At 43.7% G+C, this 14,498-nt stretch overlaps 3 protein-coding genes across 4 annotated transcripts; all 3 read left to right on the top strand.

Annotated features, from left to right (window-relative positions):
* Positions 1–14: 14 nt before the first annotated feature.
* Positions 15–1,782, top strand: LOC117756039 (olfactomedin-4-like). The gene is made up of 5 exons (XM_034576316.1): positions 15–74; positions 163–330; positions 418–630; positions 767–908; positions 989–1,782. The coding sequence occupies exons 1-5, from the start codon at positions 15–17 to the stop codon at positions 1,780–1,782; spliced, it is 1,377 nt and encodes a 458-aa protein (XP_034432207.1).
* Positions 1,783–3,759: 1,977 nt separating this feature from the next.
* Positions 3,760–6,664, top strand: LOC117756033 (olfactomedin-4-like). Its single transcript, XM_034576311.1, has 5 exons — positions 3,760–3,819; positions 3,902–4,066; positions 4,771–4,983; positions 5,650–5,791; positions 5,863–6,664. Exons 1-5 carry the CDS (start codon positions 3,760–3,762, stop codon positions 6,654–6,656), a joined length of 1,374 nt encoding a protein of 457 aa, XP_034432202.1. The 3' UTR covers positions 6,657–6,664.
* Positions 6,665–7,792: 1,128 nt separating this feature from the next.
* On the top strand, positions 7,793–14,277 carry rps6kl1 (ribosomal protein S6 kinase-like 1). Of its 2 annotated transcripts, XM_034576954.1 has the most exons (12): positions 7,793–8,061; positions 8,732–8,845; positions 8,986–9,160; positions 9,452–9,576; positions 10,066–10,158; positions 10,263–10,310; positions 10,872–11,004; positions 11,488–12,927; positions 13,021–13,110; positions 13,301–13,383; positions 13,727–13,822; positions 13,941–14,277. In XM_034576954.1, the coding sequence occupies exons 3-12, from the start codon at positions 9,025–9,027 to the stop codon at positions 14,049–14,051; spliced, it is 2,355 nt and encodes a 784-aa protein (XP_034432845.1). In that variant the 5' UTR covers positions 7,793–8,061; positions 8,732–8,845; positions 8,986–9,024; the 3' UTR covers positions 14,052–14,277. The 2 variants fall into 2 exon arrangements, 1 of the variants encoding a protein (XP_034432845.1); XR_004612810.1 differs by lacking the exons at positions 13,727–13,822; positions 13,941–14,277 and having other exon boundaries at positions 13,026–13,110.
* Positions 14,278–14,498: the final 221 nt, after the last annotated feature.

Here is a 14,498-nt window from a genome sequence, read left to right as displayed (position 1 = left end):
AGATAGACGGAGACATGATGCTGCCAATTCTGCTGCTGCTCCTTCCAGTCCTCAGTCCTGCTTTGGCCTGGATTGTAAGGGAATAACTTTTCTTTGACCCAATCATGCAAATTAAATAAAATCACCTTTAAACTAACATTTTCCTTTTTGATAATTTCACAGCCAGTGGAGGACTGGGAATCTGGCAATGTGACTGCATCAGTGGGTGACTCAGGTCAGTGCGTTTGTCACGTGTATGTGCCTGACACCACCTTCCCTGCCGACCGGGTGCAACACATGCAACAAGTCAGCAAAGATCTGATCTTGGAAGTGGAAATCCAAATGGACAAGGTGCTCGGGGGCTGACTGACGGCATGATGGTGTGAAAACATGTGCTGTGGTATAAACGTCATCATGTTGACTTGTGTTTTCACTCAGATGGTGAGCTATGAAGGAAAACTGGAGATCTATCTGAAAGAACTCACGGAGCTGACAGTCAGAGTGGCCATGCTGCAGAGCAGCGGCGACAACTACATCAAACTGGACTTTGAGCTGCTCAGGATCGAGCTCCGAGAGTTTGACGCTCTGGTGTCGCAGCTCAGAGACTCCCTCAACTCCTCCTCGCCTCTGTTCAACAGCCTGTACACTGAGGTGAGAAAGTCACATTTGAATCTGTGGCGAGAATCTAGTGTTGGCCCTAGGAATCACCCTGGACTTTTCATGGTGTTCAAATTCAGTTTAACCAAATCTTCATAGATTTCTGTTTAATGAATGTGTTTATTTCCAGATTCATAACATGACGCTCATTGTAAACCAACTGGAGACCTATGACAAGATCAACCTGAACGTGATCCGCTTCGAGTTCGCCAAGCTGCAGAAGAAGCTGGAGGAGTGCCAGAAGGAGCAGGATTCCTTCAAGCCAGATATTGGTGAGGCAGCTGGTCAGAAGCTAGTTGACAAGACATTTAGATCCTCAGTCATTTTCAACTTTTCCCTCCTTTTTTTTCAGGCAACTGCAACCACACAGGAATCATGAGCCTCAGCAAACCCATGGTGGTCCAAGTGAACGCTCATTTGAACGGAGGTTACCAATATGGAGGCTGGGGTAAAGACTCCAAACCTGTCCGAGGCTACGAGTCAATGTACTTCTACGGTGCATACAGCACTCCCCATGTGTACGACTTCTATTTGTACTCCGACTATGAGAAGCTGATTCTGAGGTCTGATTTCAAACACCATCACCTACCAAACGGTTGGGAAGGTACCGGTAACAATTACATTGTTCACGGGAACACCATATACTACCAGCACAACACGCCTTTCGGTATGACCAAGCTGAATCTGACCAGCTCCAAATACGACTCCCGAGTGATCCCAGCTGCCAGTCAGAGGTTCTCGTACAGATACGCAGATAACCAGAACCTAGACTTTGCAGCGGATGAAAATGGCTTGTGGGTAATGTATGCCTCAGAGGAGAGCATGGGTAAGATTGTCCTCGCCAAGCTAGATGAGAAATCGTTCGGCATTGCGGACGAGTGGAACACCGGTGCTTACAAGGAGCTGGCTGGCAACGCTTTCATGGCGTGTGGAGTCATGTACGCCACCAGGTCGGTGGATCTGAACACAGAGGAGATCTTCTATGCGTTCGACACCAAGACCAGGGAGGAGAAGCAGCTCAACATTCGCTTCCAGAAGTTTCAGGAGAAATACACCAACCTGGACTACAACCCTACTGAGCAGAAGCTCTACATGTACAACAACGGCTACTATGTGTCCTACAATGTGAAGTTTAACAGAGAATGATTCCTCAGCTTTGTGATCTAACGTATTGTGATTGGTACGACTGATCTGTGTTCGCTCTCTTTGTCCCTGATGCTCTGTGACGCTCTATGAAGCAATGTACTCTCTTCTTCTGAATAAAATTAAGCTAAAGCATTCAAATGATGTTATGGGCTGTTTTTTTTATATAAATAGTGCAGTTACAAAATTGATGATGCATTCGATGAGGGGAAAAGTAGTTATAAAATATTTCCAGATTCCAGATATTCAAATGACACAATTCATTTAGATGTAAACGTGTAATTACGACCCAGAGCGTTTCATCCAATATTGCATGGTTTGAAAAAAACATTAATAAATTAATAGTTATTTTACTTTTAGCACTTTTTTGGATTCACATTAACAAAGTCCAGTTTAGGTATCGGTTCGGTCTACACCCTGTTATAACAGTGCATGTTCCAGTTACCATACATCACCTTACATTTCCCCTACGATCACACACATTTTGGTAGAACCTTTTAAAACTAGTGTTGGTAATCTGGAGAAAAGCGAACAGGAACTAGCTACTCTTACCAATAACCGATACATCTCCTGCAGGTCTCTAGAAAAACAGATCGAAAAAATCTCAATGAGTAAGTAAGTAAGTAATAATAATAAATTACAACAGATTTAAAAGAACAAGTACCATGCCAGATACATATAGCATACAGTATAAAAGCAAACTGCAATAATCATATTCTCTGTATCTTTCAGTGTCAAGATCAAAATTCAATAAATTTCCAGGTTCTGCAGCTTGTGAGTGAGTTTACAGAAAATGTGTCTAACTTAAAAATACTGGCTTGGTCAGCTCTAATGTCTCCAGAGTAAAATGGGTGGCGACCCAAAAGACACACAAACAGCAAAAAAAATAAAAAAGTTGCCGTCACTCTGTAATTAACTTAGATACTTTTAATAGGTTGATACACAGGAGCAGAAAGAAATGAATGTGCTTCAGCCGCAGGCCTCCTCCAGCCCTTCAAAGAAGACGATGATGAAGATGTTCCTGCTTTTTCAATACATTAGCATTAGCAGCATGAATCAAGAAGAAGCTGCTTCGTTACATTCATATTCAATTTCCAGTTTTTCAATTAACCTACAGTCCCAGCTAATCAAAATATAAACTGGAGAGAGAAATGAAATATCATCAGTCCGGTGAACATAGCTTTTTACTTTGGTGTTTATGAGTTGAAATAAAAAAACATTCTGAGTGTTTTACGTCCAAACTGCTCTGTTGTATTGTGCACAAAGTATGTTTGTCATCTTTTTGCCATTTCAGACACATTTTGCCTTTCAGCTTCGTAAAAGCAGGCGAGACCTTACTCCTGTTGTTGTGTCACATAGGAGATATATGTTGTAGCTCGAGATGAGGTCAATCATACAGTCTGAATAACCTTCAGGAAGAAAGCTTTCCCTATATATCATTTAAAAAAATACTTTATAGTCTGTGCTAAAGTGGTCCTCTTGTCATAGTCACTGACTCTGAAGCACTACATTTTAATATTAAAATCACAATACTCTCATTTTAAAAATATATTCATTGGGCATTTTATACCTTTATTGACAGGACAGTTTAAGTGTGAATGGAAAGAGAGATAGAGAGAGAGGGGAAGACGCACAGCCACAAGTCAGACCCCAGTCTGCCTCAGTATGTGAGTCACCAAGTCAACCAGATGAGCCACATCCTGAACAGTTCCTGTTCTCATGCTGTCCTTTTTCCAGTGTCTAAATAAACTTAAGTGTGAAGAAGGAAATAACCCAATCTGAAATCATAAAACAGTTCAAATCCCACCATGTAATGTGTATATATGCACATCTGCACTGATCTCAAGGATGCTAATAAAATTGTTATGACAGTGGTAATTTTGTTAAACATACTTCAGCCGGGCTGATAAGAAGTGTAACACCCTCTGATAATAGTGGACATCAGGTCAGACAGTGATCAGACAAACTACCAGCAGAGACATGACGCCTCTGACTCTGCTGCTCCTCTTTCCCATGATGGGTCCTGCACTGGGTTGGCTCGTAAGTCCCACACATCTTTATTCACCTTCAATTCATTGAAATCTATGAATTATTTTGGTGAAACAAATCTATCTTCTTGCAGCCGGTGGAGGACTGGGAGTCAGGGAATGTAACCACATCAGGTGGAGCTCTGGAGTGTGTTTGCAGCGTGTTCCTGCCCGACAGCATCTTCCCTGCCGACCGAGTGCAGCACATGCAGCAAGTGACCACAGATCTGAGGCTGGAGGTGGAAATCCAGATGAATAAAGTCAGTACGACAGGGAGCAACCTCTATGTTGTTCTTTTGACTTTTTTCCTAACTTTGGAATAAGTTGTGTGACACCTGATTTACAGCAAAGTACAATCAGGTTAAATTAAAGTGAAAACCCAGTGACCAGATATATTAGGGATTAGAAACCCATAATGACCTTAATCCTAATTTATCTAAAATAATGCAATAATATGCACACTTTGTTATTTATAATATCTTATGAGAAAAATAGTTACACTGACCATTTTTATGGATCTGAATGTAATGCGTATCAAATTTAAGCAAAAGTTTACTATACAATGTTCATACTCTATCCATCACATATATTCATAATAATAAGTACCTGAAATGACACAGTTCCAGCTTTATTCGCAATGTCATGCTCTGTTTTTTTAAAACTCAGGTGTACAGCACAGTATCAATCAGAAATAATAATAATAATGATAATAATAATAATTGTCCAGATGATTCAGAATTTATTCTAATTCTGCTTATTATTTTCCTTAAAAATTAAGGATTTATTCTATACACCATACAATGCAGCATTACACTCCAGGATTATAAAGAAATCAATAAGAACTATTAGCAGCCACAGATCCTTTGAAGGGAAATTTAATACAGAATATCATCTGTCTGTGTTGTGGTTGTGTTGAAATAGGAGAATTTGTTAAAATGTGGGAAACAAACTGGGTGTGTTTCAGCTTGTCCACTATGGAGGCAAACTGGATGTGTTCCTGGCAGAACTGACGGAGCTGACAGTCAGAGTGGCCATCCTGCAGAGCAGCGCCGACAACTACATCAAACTGGACTTTGAGCTGCTCAGGATCGAGCTCCGAGAGTTTGAGGCTCTGGTGTCGCAGCTCAGAGACTCCCTCAACTCCTCCTCGCCTCTGTTCGACAGCCTGTATACTGAGGTGAGAAAACTAAACTCACTACCTCGCTACTACCTCTACTGAGATTTGATTGGTTATGTGGTATATGTTGGATTGCTCCTCTGTGCCAGATTTACGACATCACTACTGTTCCAAACCAACCAGGGACTTTAGATAAAAAAACTTTTCAATTAGGGAAAGATTCTCCCTGAAAAATTAACCAGAGTTATTGCCATGCACAAGAGTCAAACGTTCTGTGACATTTGTCTATTTGGCACTCAGACCCCTTGTGATTTCATCAAGGTTAAATTGAGTGAGGCTGTATGGTATAGGAAACCCCCTCTGGGTCTGGACACTGATGGTGGTTGATGGGATTTCTGATGGTGGTTGATGGGATCTAAAGAATGTTGATGATCTGAATGAGGTGAGTAGACTGTGGAGGAGGAGGGTCGCAGCGAATCACTGAAATGACAGCTAACAGTAACCGAGAGGAGAACACATGGAAAGTTTGACAGCAACGACATGATTGGCTGATTAAGATCATGGCACAATCTGAGTGGATTACGGTAAACACCCAGTCAAGGGGCAGGGAGAGTGAAAGAGAATCGTAAATGAATGGGACATAGATTAAGTCTTCCTGATTGAAGCTTCGTAAAAACTTCATGAACCTGAATATGAGCATGTCTCCTTTAATGTGTCTATATCCAGATTCGTAACATGACGCTCATCGTAAACCAACTGGAGACTTACGACAAGAGCAACCTGGATGTGATCCGCATCGAGTTTGCCAAGCTGCAGAGGAAACTGGAGGAGTGCCAGAAGGAGCAGGAGATCTTCAAGCCAGATGTTGGTGAGTGTCAGTTTTCTGAAGTAGTAACAGGATTCACGTGACATAGAGGTAATGACACCTTTTCTTTCCAGCTAACTGCAACCACACAGGAATCATGAGCTTCAGCAAGCCGACAGTCATCCAAGTGAACGCTCATTTGAACCCAGGTTATCAATATGGTGGCTGGGGAAAAGACTCCAAACCTGTCCGAGGCTTTGAGTCGATGTACTGGTACGGTGCATACAGCAGGCCCAATGTGTACGAGTTCTACCTTTACTCTAGTTATGACAAACTCATCCAGAGGTCGTCCTTCACGCACCACGGCCTGCCACAGGGCTACGAAGGCACCGGTAATAATTATGTCGTTCATGGCAACACCATTTATTACCAGGCTGCTAATCCATTCAGAATGTCCAAGTTGAATCTGACCTCGTCCGTTTACAGTCACAGACAAATGTCAAAAGCGAGCGAGAGATTCACGTACACCTATTCGCCAAACCAGTACCTTGACTTTTCAGCCGACGAGAAAGGATTGTGGGTAATGTATGCCACAGAGGAGGGCAAGGGTAAAATCGTGATCGCTAAGATAGATGAGAAATCGTTTGGTATTGAGGACGAGTGGAACACTAATTCGTACAAACCTCGAGTAGGGAATGCTTTCATGGTTTGTGGGGTTATGTATGCGACCAGGCCCAGAGATCTGAACACAGAGGAGATCTACTACTCCTACGATACTAAGACTAAGGAGGAGAAATACATGAGCATCCCCCTCCAGAAATTCCAAGAGAAGATTGTCAACCTGCACTACAACCCCACTGATCAGAGGCTCTACATGTACAACAATGGCTACTACGTGTCCTATAACGTGAGGTTTAACAAAGAATGAATCATCTTGTTCTTGATCTGCTGTATTGTGATTGGTGCAGAGGATCCTCGCTGACATTCTTTGACATTTGTGATCTCTCTCCACAACACTTTTGTTTCTGGAATAAAAAATTAAAGTGAGCATTCAAACTGGTGTCTAGCTTTTTTTTTTCATTTCTAACATTTGAGAATGGACCATACTCACACGGTGGCCATCTTCCTCTGATATCACGCTCAGGGTGGGAAGCTAAAATGCTGTAATGAACAGAATAATGTAAACACAGAGAATCATAATCATGATAATAATCATATTCATAAAATAAATGTGATATTAAAACCAGCAGTTTTTTTCTTATTTGATTTTAAGAATAATCATATAATGTATTTACAGATAACATTAACCAGAATATTTCTGATATCAGAAGACAGTTAACATCACACTGCTGGCTTGATTACATCCGGTACATTTTACTAACAGTCTTAAATCAATATGTCCAAGATGAGCATTGTTATTTCATGGCTAGGAAAAGCTGAATTCTAACGTTAGCTAATGGTAGCTGATGAGTGATCAAATATGTTGTGTAACCTGAAACCTGGTCCCAAGTCCCTGCAGTTTTTAACTATCCATTGTCTCTCAGCTGCTGATCAGTCAGGGAGCAGTGAAATTAACAGTTCAACCTGGATCATAGCAGTGCAACATTAATCTGTTCATAACAGCATCTGAGTGTAATGTCAGAGATGAACGGCCGCTGTGTGAATATGGTCAACGGGACTTGAGTAAAACAGTGAGAAATCAGACACCTCCCTTTTTGGGGGGGTTTTCGGGTGCAGTTGCAACATCTGATGAACACCCCTCCCTCTCCTCCCCTCCTGCTCCATGCTGGAGCTCCCTCCCCCCCTCTGGCCCTCCCCTGGGGTGGAGATGACTCTCCTTTGTGCTGTGGTTAGAGCCTCGCTCCATCTGGTACTGAGCACCAAGACCCAGCAGATTATAGATTCATGGGCAGGGTGATCCCTCCAGTTACAGTGGACGGCTGACAACACAGCAAAAAGCAGTGATGCATGATTCTTTTACAAAAGGGTAAATTCCTCTGTGGGATCTGCCACCAGTCAACACTGCAAGCCGAACACAGTCCATTTTAGAAGTAAAAGCCAGGGATGAAAATGGCCTTCATACAAAAATAGCACTGTCTCTTTAAATCAGACAGCATCTCTCACGTTAAGAGGAGGGGTCGTGAGCGCCTTGTGCGAAATGGTACCCTGAAGTGACATCATGCTGAGCCAATCGGCGGCCTCGCCTGGTTCTCTCTCCTCCTCTCCTGTTCGTGGGATGAGTGTGTTGATGCTGATGGAGACATGGGCTTCGGCTGCTGATGCTGCTGCTGCTGCCGGGGCGGAGGATCCAGGGCATGCTCGCCTCACATCAGGTACAGTGTGTGTGTGTGTGTGTGTTTCTGTGTGTACACGCCTGTTTTTTTGTGCTATTTGTGCATTTATTCAACATGGGGGGGCTGCTCATCCAGAGGTTTTGGAAATGCATGTTCAGAAGATAATGGAGAAGGCTGAAGATGGCTTTCTGTGTTTCATAACACTCCTTAGAGGATGTTGCCTCCATGACTGTGACCAGAATTGGGTGTGTATGTGTTTGTGTGTAGGAAAGGAACATTGTATTTTACATCCACTGTCTGACCTGTATTGTATTTGTTTCATGTGACAAATAATTATTCTAAACATGCTTCTTAGTAAAGAATATATTTGCCTTTGGGAAATAGTCCATTTCATGTGATTTGTCAAAGTGTGTGGGTGGACAACCACATGTGTATGTATGTATCCACAGTCTCTATACACAAATGCATGGTTTAATAGTAGTAAGGTGTGATCTTTAGGTTTTAATCATCCTGCAGGGAACACATGAATATGTCATTAACCTCAGACATGCTAAGAAAGAAAACAAGGGTGACAGTGTTCTGAGTCATCTCTCTGTCATCTTGGACTTTGCACCCCTGCTTCTTTCCATTCATTAGAAATAGTAGGCACACGCTTGCATTCACTTCCTGTGCTGGTCTGGAGGTTAACTCTTTGTTTCCACTGCCTCAGACGATCATGATCTGCTGCAAGGACCTGAGCCGTGGAGTCGCTGGGGCCGCGCTGAGCCCAGGGACTAGAGACTGTAGAGATGTGTGCTGGTGTTGATAAGACCAGGGAGCAAAGGTGAGAACCAAGCTATACATCAACGAGCTTCGAGCAGCAGCAGTAACATTCACCTTCTTTTTCTAATTTCATAAAAACAGCGTGATTATAACTCAACTGTCTGCAAAGTCTGAATTAAGCCCAACAATTTATCCATCCAGGCCTAGCTGGACCTTGACTGGTCCAAAAACAAGGCAGCCATGGCAAAGAGAGACTACCTGGTGGAGGCGGCCAAACAGATCCGCATGGCGTTGGACAGCGAGGTCAATGAGGACTACGAGGCAGCTTTCAGTTACTATAAGAACGGGGTGGACTTACTGCTGAATGGAGTTCAGTGTAAGTGGATGTATTTTTTTTTTTTTTATGCCAAACTGTGACAGGGAATGAGGAATTTAAAAGAGGCGTGTTTGCACAAGGCACATGATGGAATCATGGGCAAGAATAAAAACAGGAAGTCACAAACCAAAGGTTAAACACAGTCTTCCCCTCAGTGTCAATAGTAGCTGTGTGTTATTGCCTCTTATCCTGGACCAAAGGATTCAGGACAGAGTCTTGACTCGTCAAACTATTCTTTTCCGAGAGCTACTGCATTCTGCTGGTGTCTGATTGAGTTTAACTGTCGAACAGTGGACCCGAACAAAGAACGGCGGGAAGCTGTGAAGAGGAAGACAACCCAGTATCTGAAGCGAGCTGAGGAAATCTTCATTACACATCTGCAGGATAACCTTGGGAAGGGGAGCTCTCATTTAGGGGTAAGAGAATCACTGTGAGCTTTAAGTTTTCATTGTTTTTCTGTCTGTCTGATAGTTAGCAGGATAATAGAAAAACTTCTATCATGAAACTTGGTGGAAGGATGTGTTTTGGGTCAGGGAAGAACCCGTTACATTTAGTGTTGGCTCTGGATCAGGGGGCGGATCCAGGAAGTTTTTTTTACTTTGTTACTAGATGGTGCGTTTTTCAACAACAATTTTTCAGAAATTATTCAAGGATCTTGATTTAAAAAGTCAGGCATGTTTAAGGAAGTGATATTTATCAGTGTGTGCAAATTTGGTGCAGATCCAAATGAAAATACAGATAAAGTACATTTAAATCTGGTTTCATAAGGGGACTGTTGGGCCTTGGTGGAGGTGCTGAGTGGCATTCTAGTTCATGCTAATATTTCTCAAATATTGTGAAACACAACACAATTCTTGGTTGCAATGTGCACTACCACTAGTACTCTATGTGACTCTTATCACCAGGGTTACAGCAGTCTGAGATTCCGTCCAATCAGACACTTGAGTTCGCCCGTGGAGGATCTGGAGATGTGTAAGGTGGTCGGAGTGAGCGATAAGGTGAGACGGACGTTCTTGAGTCTTTATGTGACACTTTGTGAAATGTACAGTAGAGATTCAGCTGCTTTCCAATAGTAACAAAAAGTTTAATTTTTATCCCACAGGTCCTGATCGTCCAAAGTATGGTCAACAAGGAGACATTTGTGGTAAAGGTGAGTTTTCCTCCATGGACACTAAACAAGAGAAAACAATGAAGTCCAGCCTAAATGAGTGGGAATTTCACTGAATTACTTTACATTTAAATCAAACACAAGTCCTTCTACATCTATCCTCTCATAGTGGGGGTTCGCCATCTGGCCTCAAATCAGTCTTTTTTCTAATTTTGTGGCAGGCCAGTTGATGGGAGCTTCCTCCATCCTGTCTCCCTGAGTATTACCCAGCATTGATCTGCCTGAGAGCTCTCACGCTTTTAGCCAGAGCAGCTGCAGCTCAAATTTCAGTCTCCAGGGAGACACTGCAACAGAAAGATACTAATCTCTAAAGGAGGCAATCCAAGCTGTCATGTATCTCCCCCCCGCCCCCCAACATTTAGTATATAGTAATATACATTATTTTTCCTATATTAATGCAGATACTTTTGCCTTTCTAAAAAAATACATATTTACCTCTTTTGGGCAGTTTTGACTTCATTGATATGACACTGCAGCGGGCTCAAGCCTCAGTATTTCCCTTTTCCTGAATGGATTAGTCATTACATGTGTGTGTTCTTGCAGAGTCTGGTCAAGTCGAGCTGGGAGAGCAGGGATCAGTCCACCATCATTCCTCAGGGGGTGCCATACATGGTTAAGTTGCTGAGGTATTACGTCAGCGAGGACGCTGTGTACCTGCATCTGGAGCATGTCAAAGGTGAGTCAGTATTGGGTGGACTGTGAGGTCTTTTTTTTCATAATGTCGTATTAGCAACTGCAATTGCACTCAGTAGACTGCATATCTCCACCAAAGTCCAATAGTTCCCTTAAATTCAGTCAGCACCAAATTGCAGACACTTATACATATCTGTTTCCTAAGTATGCCTGAATATTTTTTTTATCCTGATTCATGAATTATTCCCTTGGAAATCAGTGTCAACAAACCCCTTATATTGCAACGTTAAACAAATACTTTTTTTTTTTTGCTGGATCCGCCCACCCCGATTTGGAACTTCACCAAAATTTAATAGGCTTATCCTCTGGTCATACCTCACCCTTGCACAAAATTTAATGTCAATGGAAAACGGTTTTGTAGTTTTTCGTGTAATCCTGCTAAATAACAAAGTAAAATATAACCTCCTTTGCAGAGGTAACACTGAAATGCATTACTGTTTTGTTTAACTGCCCTCTATCGTCCTAGGTGGGAGGATCTTCTCCAAACTGCACAAGCTGAGGAATGAGAAAGCCAAGGAACACCCAGACTGCTTCACCTCTGGCCAGCACAGCATCAAGCTGAAAACCAGCTACACCTCTCCCACAATCAGCACAGACTACCAGCACAACACCAAAGGTGGCACAGGGGGGATTCTGGAGAAATTAACTGATGAGAGCCCAGACACAGACTTCCCCACGTCATGGGACGAGACCCAGCAGCGCGTGGAGAGCTGCGGTACTCACTCCTACATCGAGGAGACGGGCTGTCTGCAGAACACACGCTCGGCAGCATCGTTTTACAGCAGGCTCGATCGATTGACTCTGCAGCCCGGCTCTCCGAGGACGCAGGTCAACACTTCCATCCATCCACCTGCCCCTAGTTTGTGTTTGCACTGCGGCGAAACTCAGGAAACGCCGGCTCTTCCTCTCTCTTGCTCCCGCGTCAGCCAAGCTCTGGACGTCATGTCAGAGCTCCACCAACAGAAAGCTGCGATGGGACTGATAGAGTGCAGTTCGGAGTTCGAGGTGGCTTGGAAAGCTGCGGACCCAGCGCACATCTGCGAGAAAGTAAACCCCTATGCAGTGAGCGACGGTGACGTACAGAGCACACTGGGACAAACTGCACCTCAGACAAACAAGACCTCATTTATAAAAGCAGGAAATAGCGAATACAATGGTTTGAGTTCTTCCCCGGCCATTTTGCATCTCCCTCTCCATTGCCAAACCCAGATTCGAGGCAGGGCATCATGGGATACCAATGGCTCCAACCAGGGTTCACTTTTAAGTGCTAGCTCTGCAGACATAGTAACAGACTCGAATCAGGACAGCAGCAGCCCGACCATAGAGGAGGGAAGCGGTATGGTGGTCATCAGGAGCACGGACAGAGCAGTGTTTTCTGACCACACAGACACAAACATTACCTCAGAAAACTCCCGGCCTGGTTCTGCCTCGCTCTACCAATGCACGTCAGGGAAACAGGGGACACAGTCAAGGGCCCCCTGGACCCTCTCGGGGGGGAAACACAGAGGGGAAGCATGTCCCAGTGAGGTAAGAGAGGGAGTAGAGGAAGCCTACGAATTGAGTCCCAGAGAGAAGGTGGCACCTGCAAAGGATGGATCATTTATGGGCTGGTTCTCCTCTGGAGCCCAGAGGAGGGAGGACTATAAGGATGCCTTCTTTAGATCAGAGGAATCGGAGGGGCTGGGGGAGGACCAGATCATTGAGGTGGACGGCTGGTGCCACCTGCCTCGCTTCCCTGTCAAGTCCTCGCGGCCCACAGGCCAGGCCATGCAGACCTGCTGGGGGCTTCCCGAGGCGGAGGTGCGTGTGTGGGGGGCACAGATCCTGTTGGCCCTGGAGAGTCTGCATCAGCAGGGCGTCCTGTGTCGGGACCTCAACCCTAGAAATGTTCTGCTCACCAGCAACGGTGAGTTTGTCAAAGTGCCTGTATCGCAAGACTACATGAAGGGGGGGAAAAAACAACAAAATAACTTTTTATATTTTGCAATGTTTTTCACAGGGAAGGTGTGTTTGACGTTTTTCGGCCAGTGGAGTGAGGTTCAGACCGAGATTAGCTCCACAGCCATGGAACAGATGTACTGTGCTCCAGGTAAAACTATAGCGTGGTTGTTCCCTGGTGTAATCTGCCCCCTAGTGGCAAGATATAGTTTGTGCACTTTGTTTATGAGCACAAGTGCTGCACATTGCATGGAAATAAAGAGCCACACTAGAGAAACAAAGACATTTTTTAAAGAAAGGTGCATGAATACACCCCAACAAGTGTTTTTGTTTGTCGGCAGAGATCGGTGGAGTGTCCAGGGTAACGGAGGCTTGTGACTGGTGGAGTCTTGGGGCCTTGTTGTTTGAACTTCTGACAGGAATGGTGAGCAGAGAGCAAGTGTGAAGTATATGTATCTAATTTCAGCCATAACTGTAAAACAGACAGAGGAATGAGAGTGCGTCCCTCAGGTCCCATGTGCACATATGAAAAGTTAAAAGAAAACACAATAAAATATGCGCTAATCATAAATTGCAATCAAGTGCCTGAGTTGAAATTATTTAAATTAACCAAAATATAATAAAAATTAAATAATAAAAACATAATAGGCAGAATAAATCATAGGCATTAGAATTACTGTATAAACACACTACGAGTATGTTCTGTCTTATTTTATCATTGTGCATTATTTCTACAATCATGGCTTCTCTGTTCACTGTGCCTGCAGCCACTGTGGCAGCTCCACCCAGCAGGAATCCATTCTCACACCCAGCTGCTGATCCCCGACCACCTGAGCGCTGCAGCTGCATCTCTGCTCACCGAGGTCAGATCCGAGGCCTCACACACCCACAAGGCTTTCATGTTCAATTAAATGAATTTACAAAACGCACTCACGTACACAGTGAACGATCCAACAATATCTCCTCTCCTCTCTCCTACAGCTGCTTCAGTTCGATGCCGGCTATCGCCTGGGTTCTGGAGGTGGAGGTGTGAGTGACATTAAGTGCCATCCCTTCTTCAGTGGTGTCTCGTGGAAAGCTCTGAGCTGCTAGCAGGTGCGGCCACTGCACCTGTGATCCCTTTTTTCTGAACTCTGAGATGAACACTCCCCTGAGTCCAAGTATCCTCGAGAGGCCACGGATGCAGCACCAGACCCTGGTTCTCTTTGCGTCGTGAGCTTCCCGAAGAGAAACCATAATAAAAACAGAAACATTAAAACTGGTCACTAATGTCCCTGACAAAACATGACACAAATAAATTTATTACACTAAACTTTGAGCTTGAGTCAATGTGAGATTTCAGCATTTCAGCTTCATTGGCATCATGCATGAAAACTGATGCCACCTATAAATTCAGATTTCAAGATTTTTGGACTGTCCGCCATCAAATATTGTGGAAAAACAAGGATATTGGCAATAAATTACATTGTATATCTATGTTTGTTGTTAAAAACTCGAGTCATTGGTTAAAAACAAGTCATGTATGATCCTGAACAGATG

Source organism: Hippoglossus hippoglossus, chromosome 22, assembly GCF_009819705.1.
Source record: "Hippoglossus hippoglossus isolate fHipHip1 chromosome 22, fHipHip1.pri, whole genome shotgun sequence".
Classification (NCBI taxonomy): Eukaryota; Metazoa; Chordata; class Actinopteri; order Pleuronectiformes; family Pleuronectidae; genus Hippoglossus; species Hippoglossus hippoglossus.
Note: the sequence above shows the minus strand (reverse complement) of the source record. Positions and strands in the feature narration are given on the sequence as shown.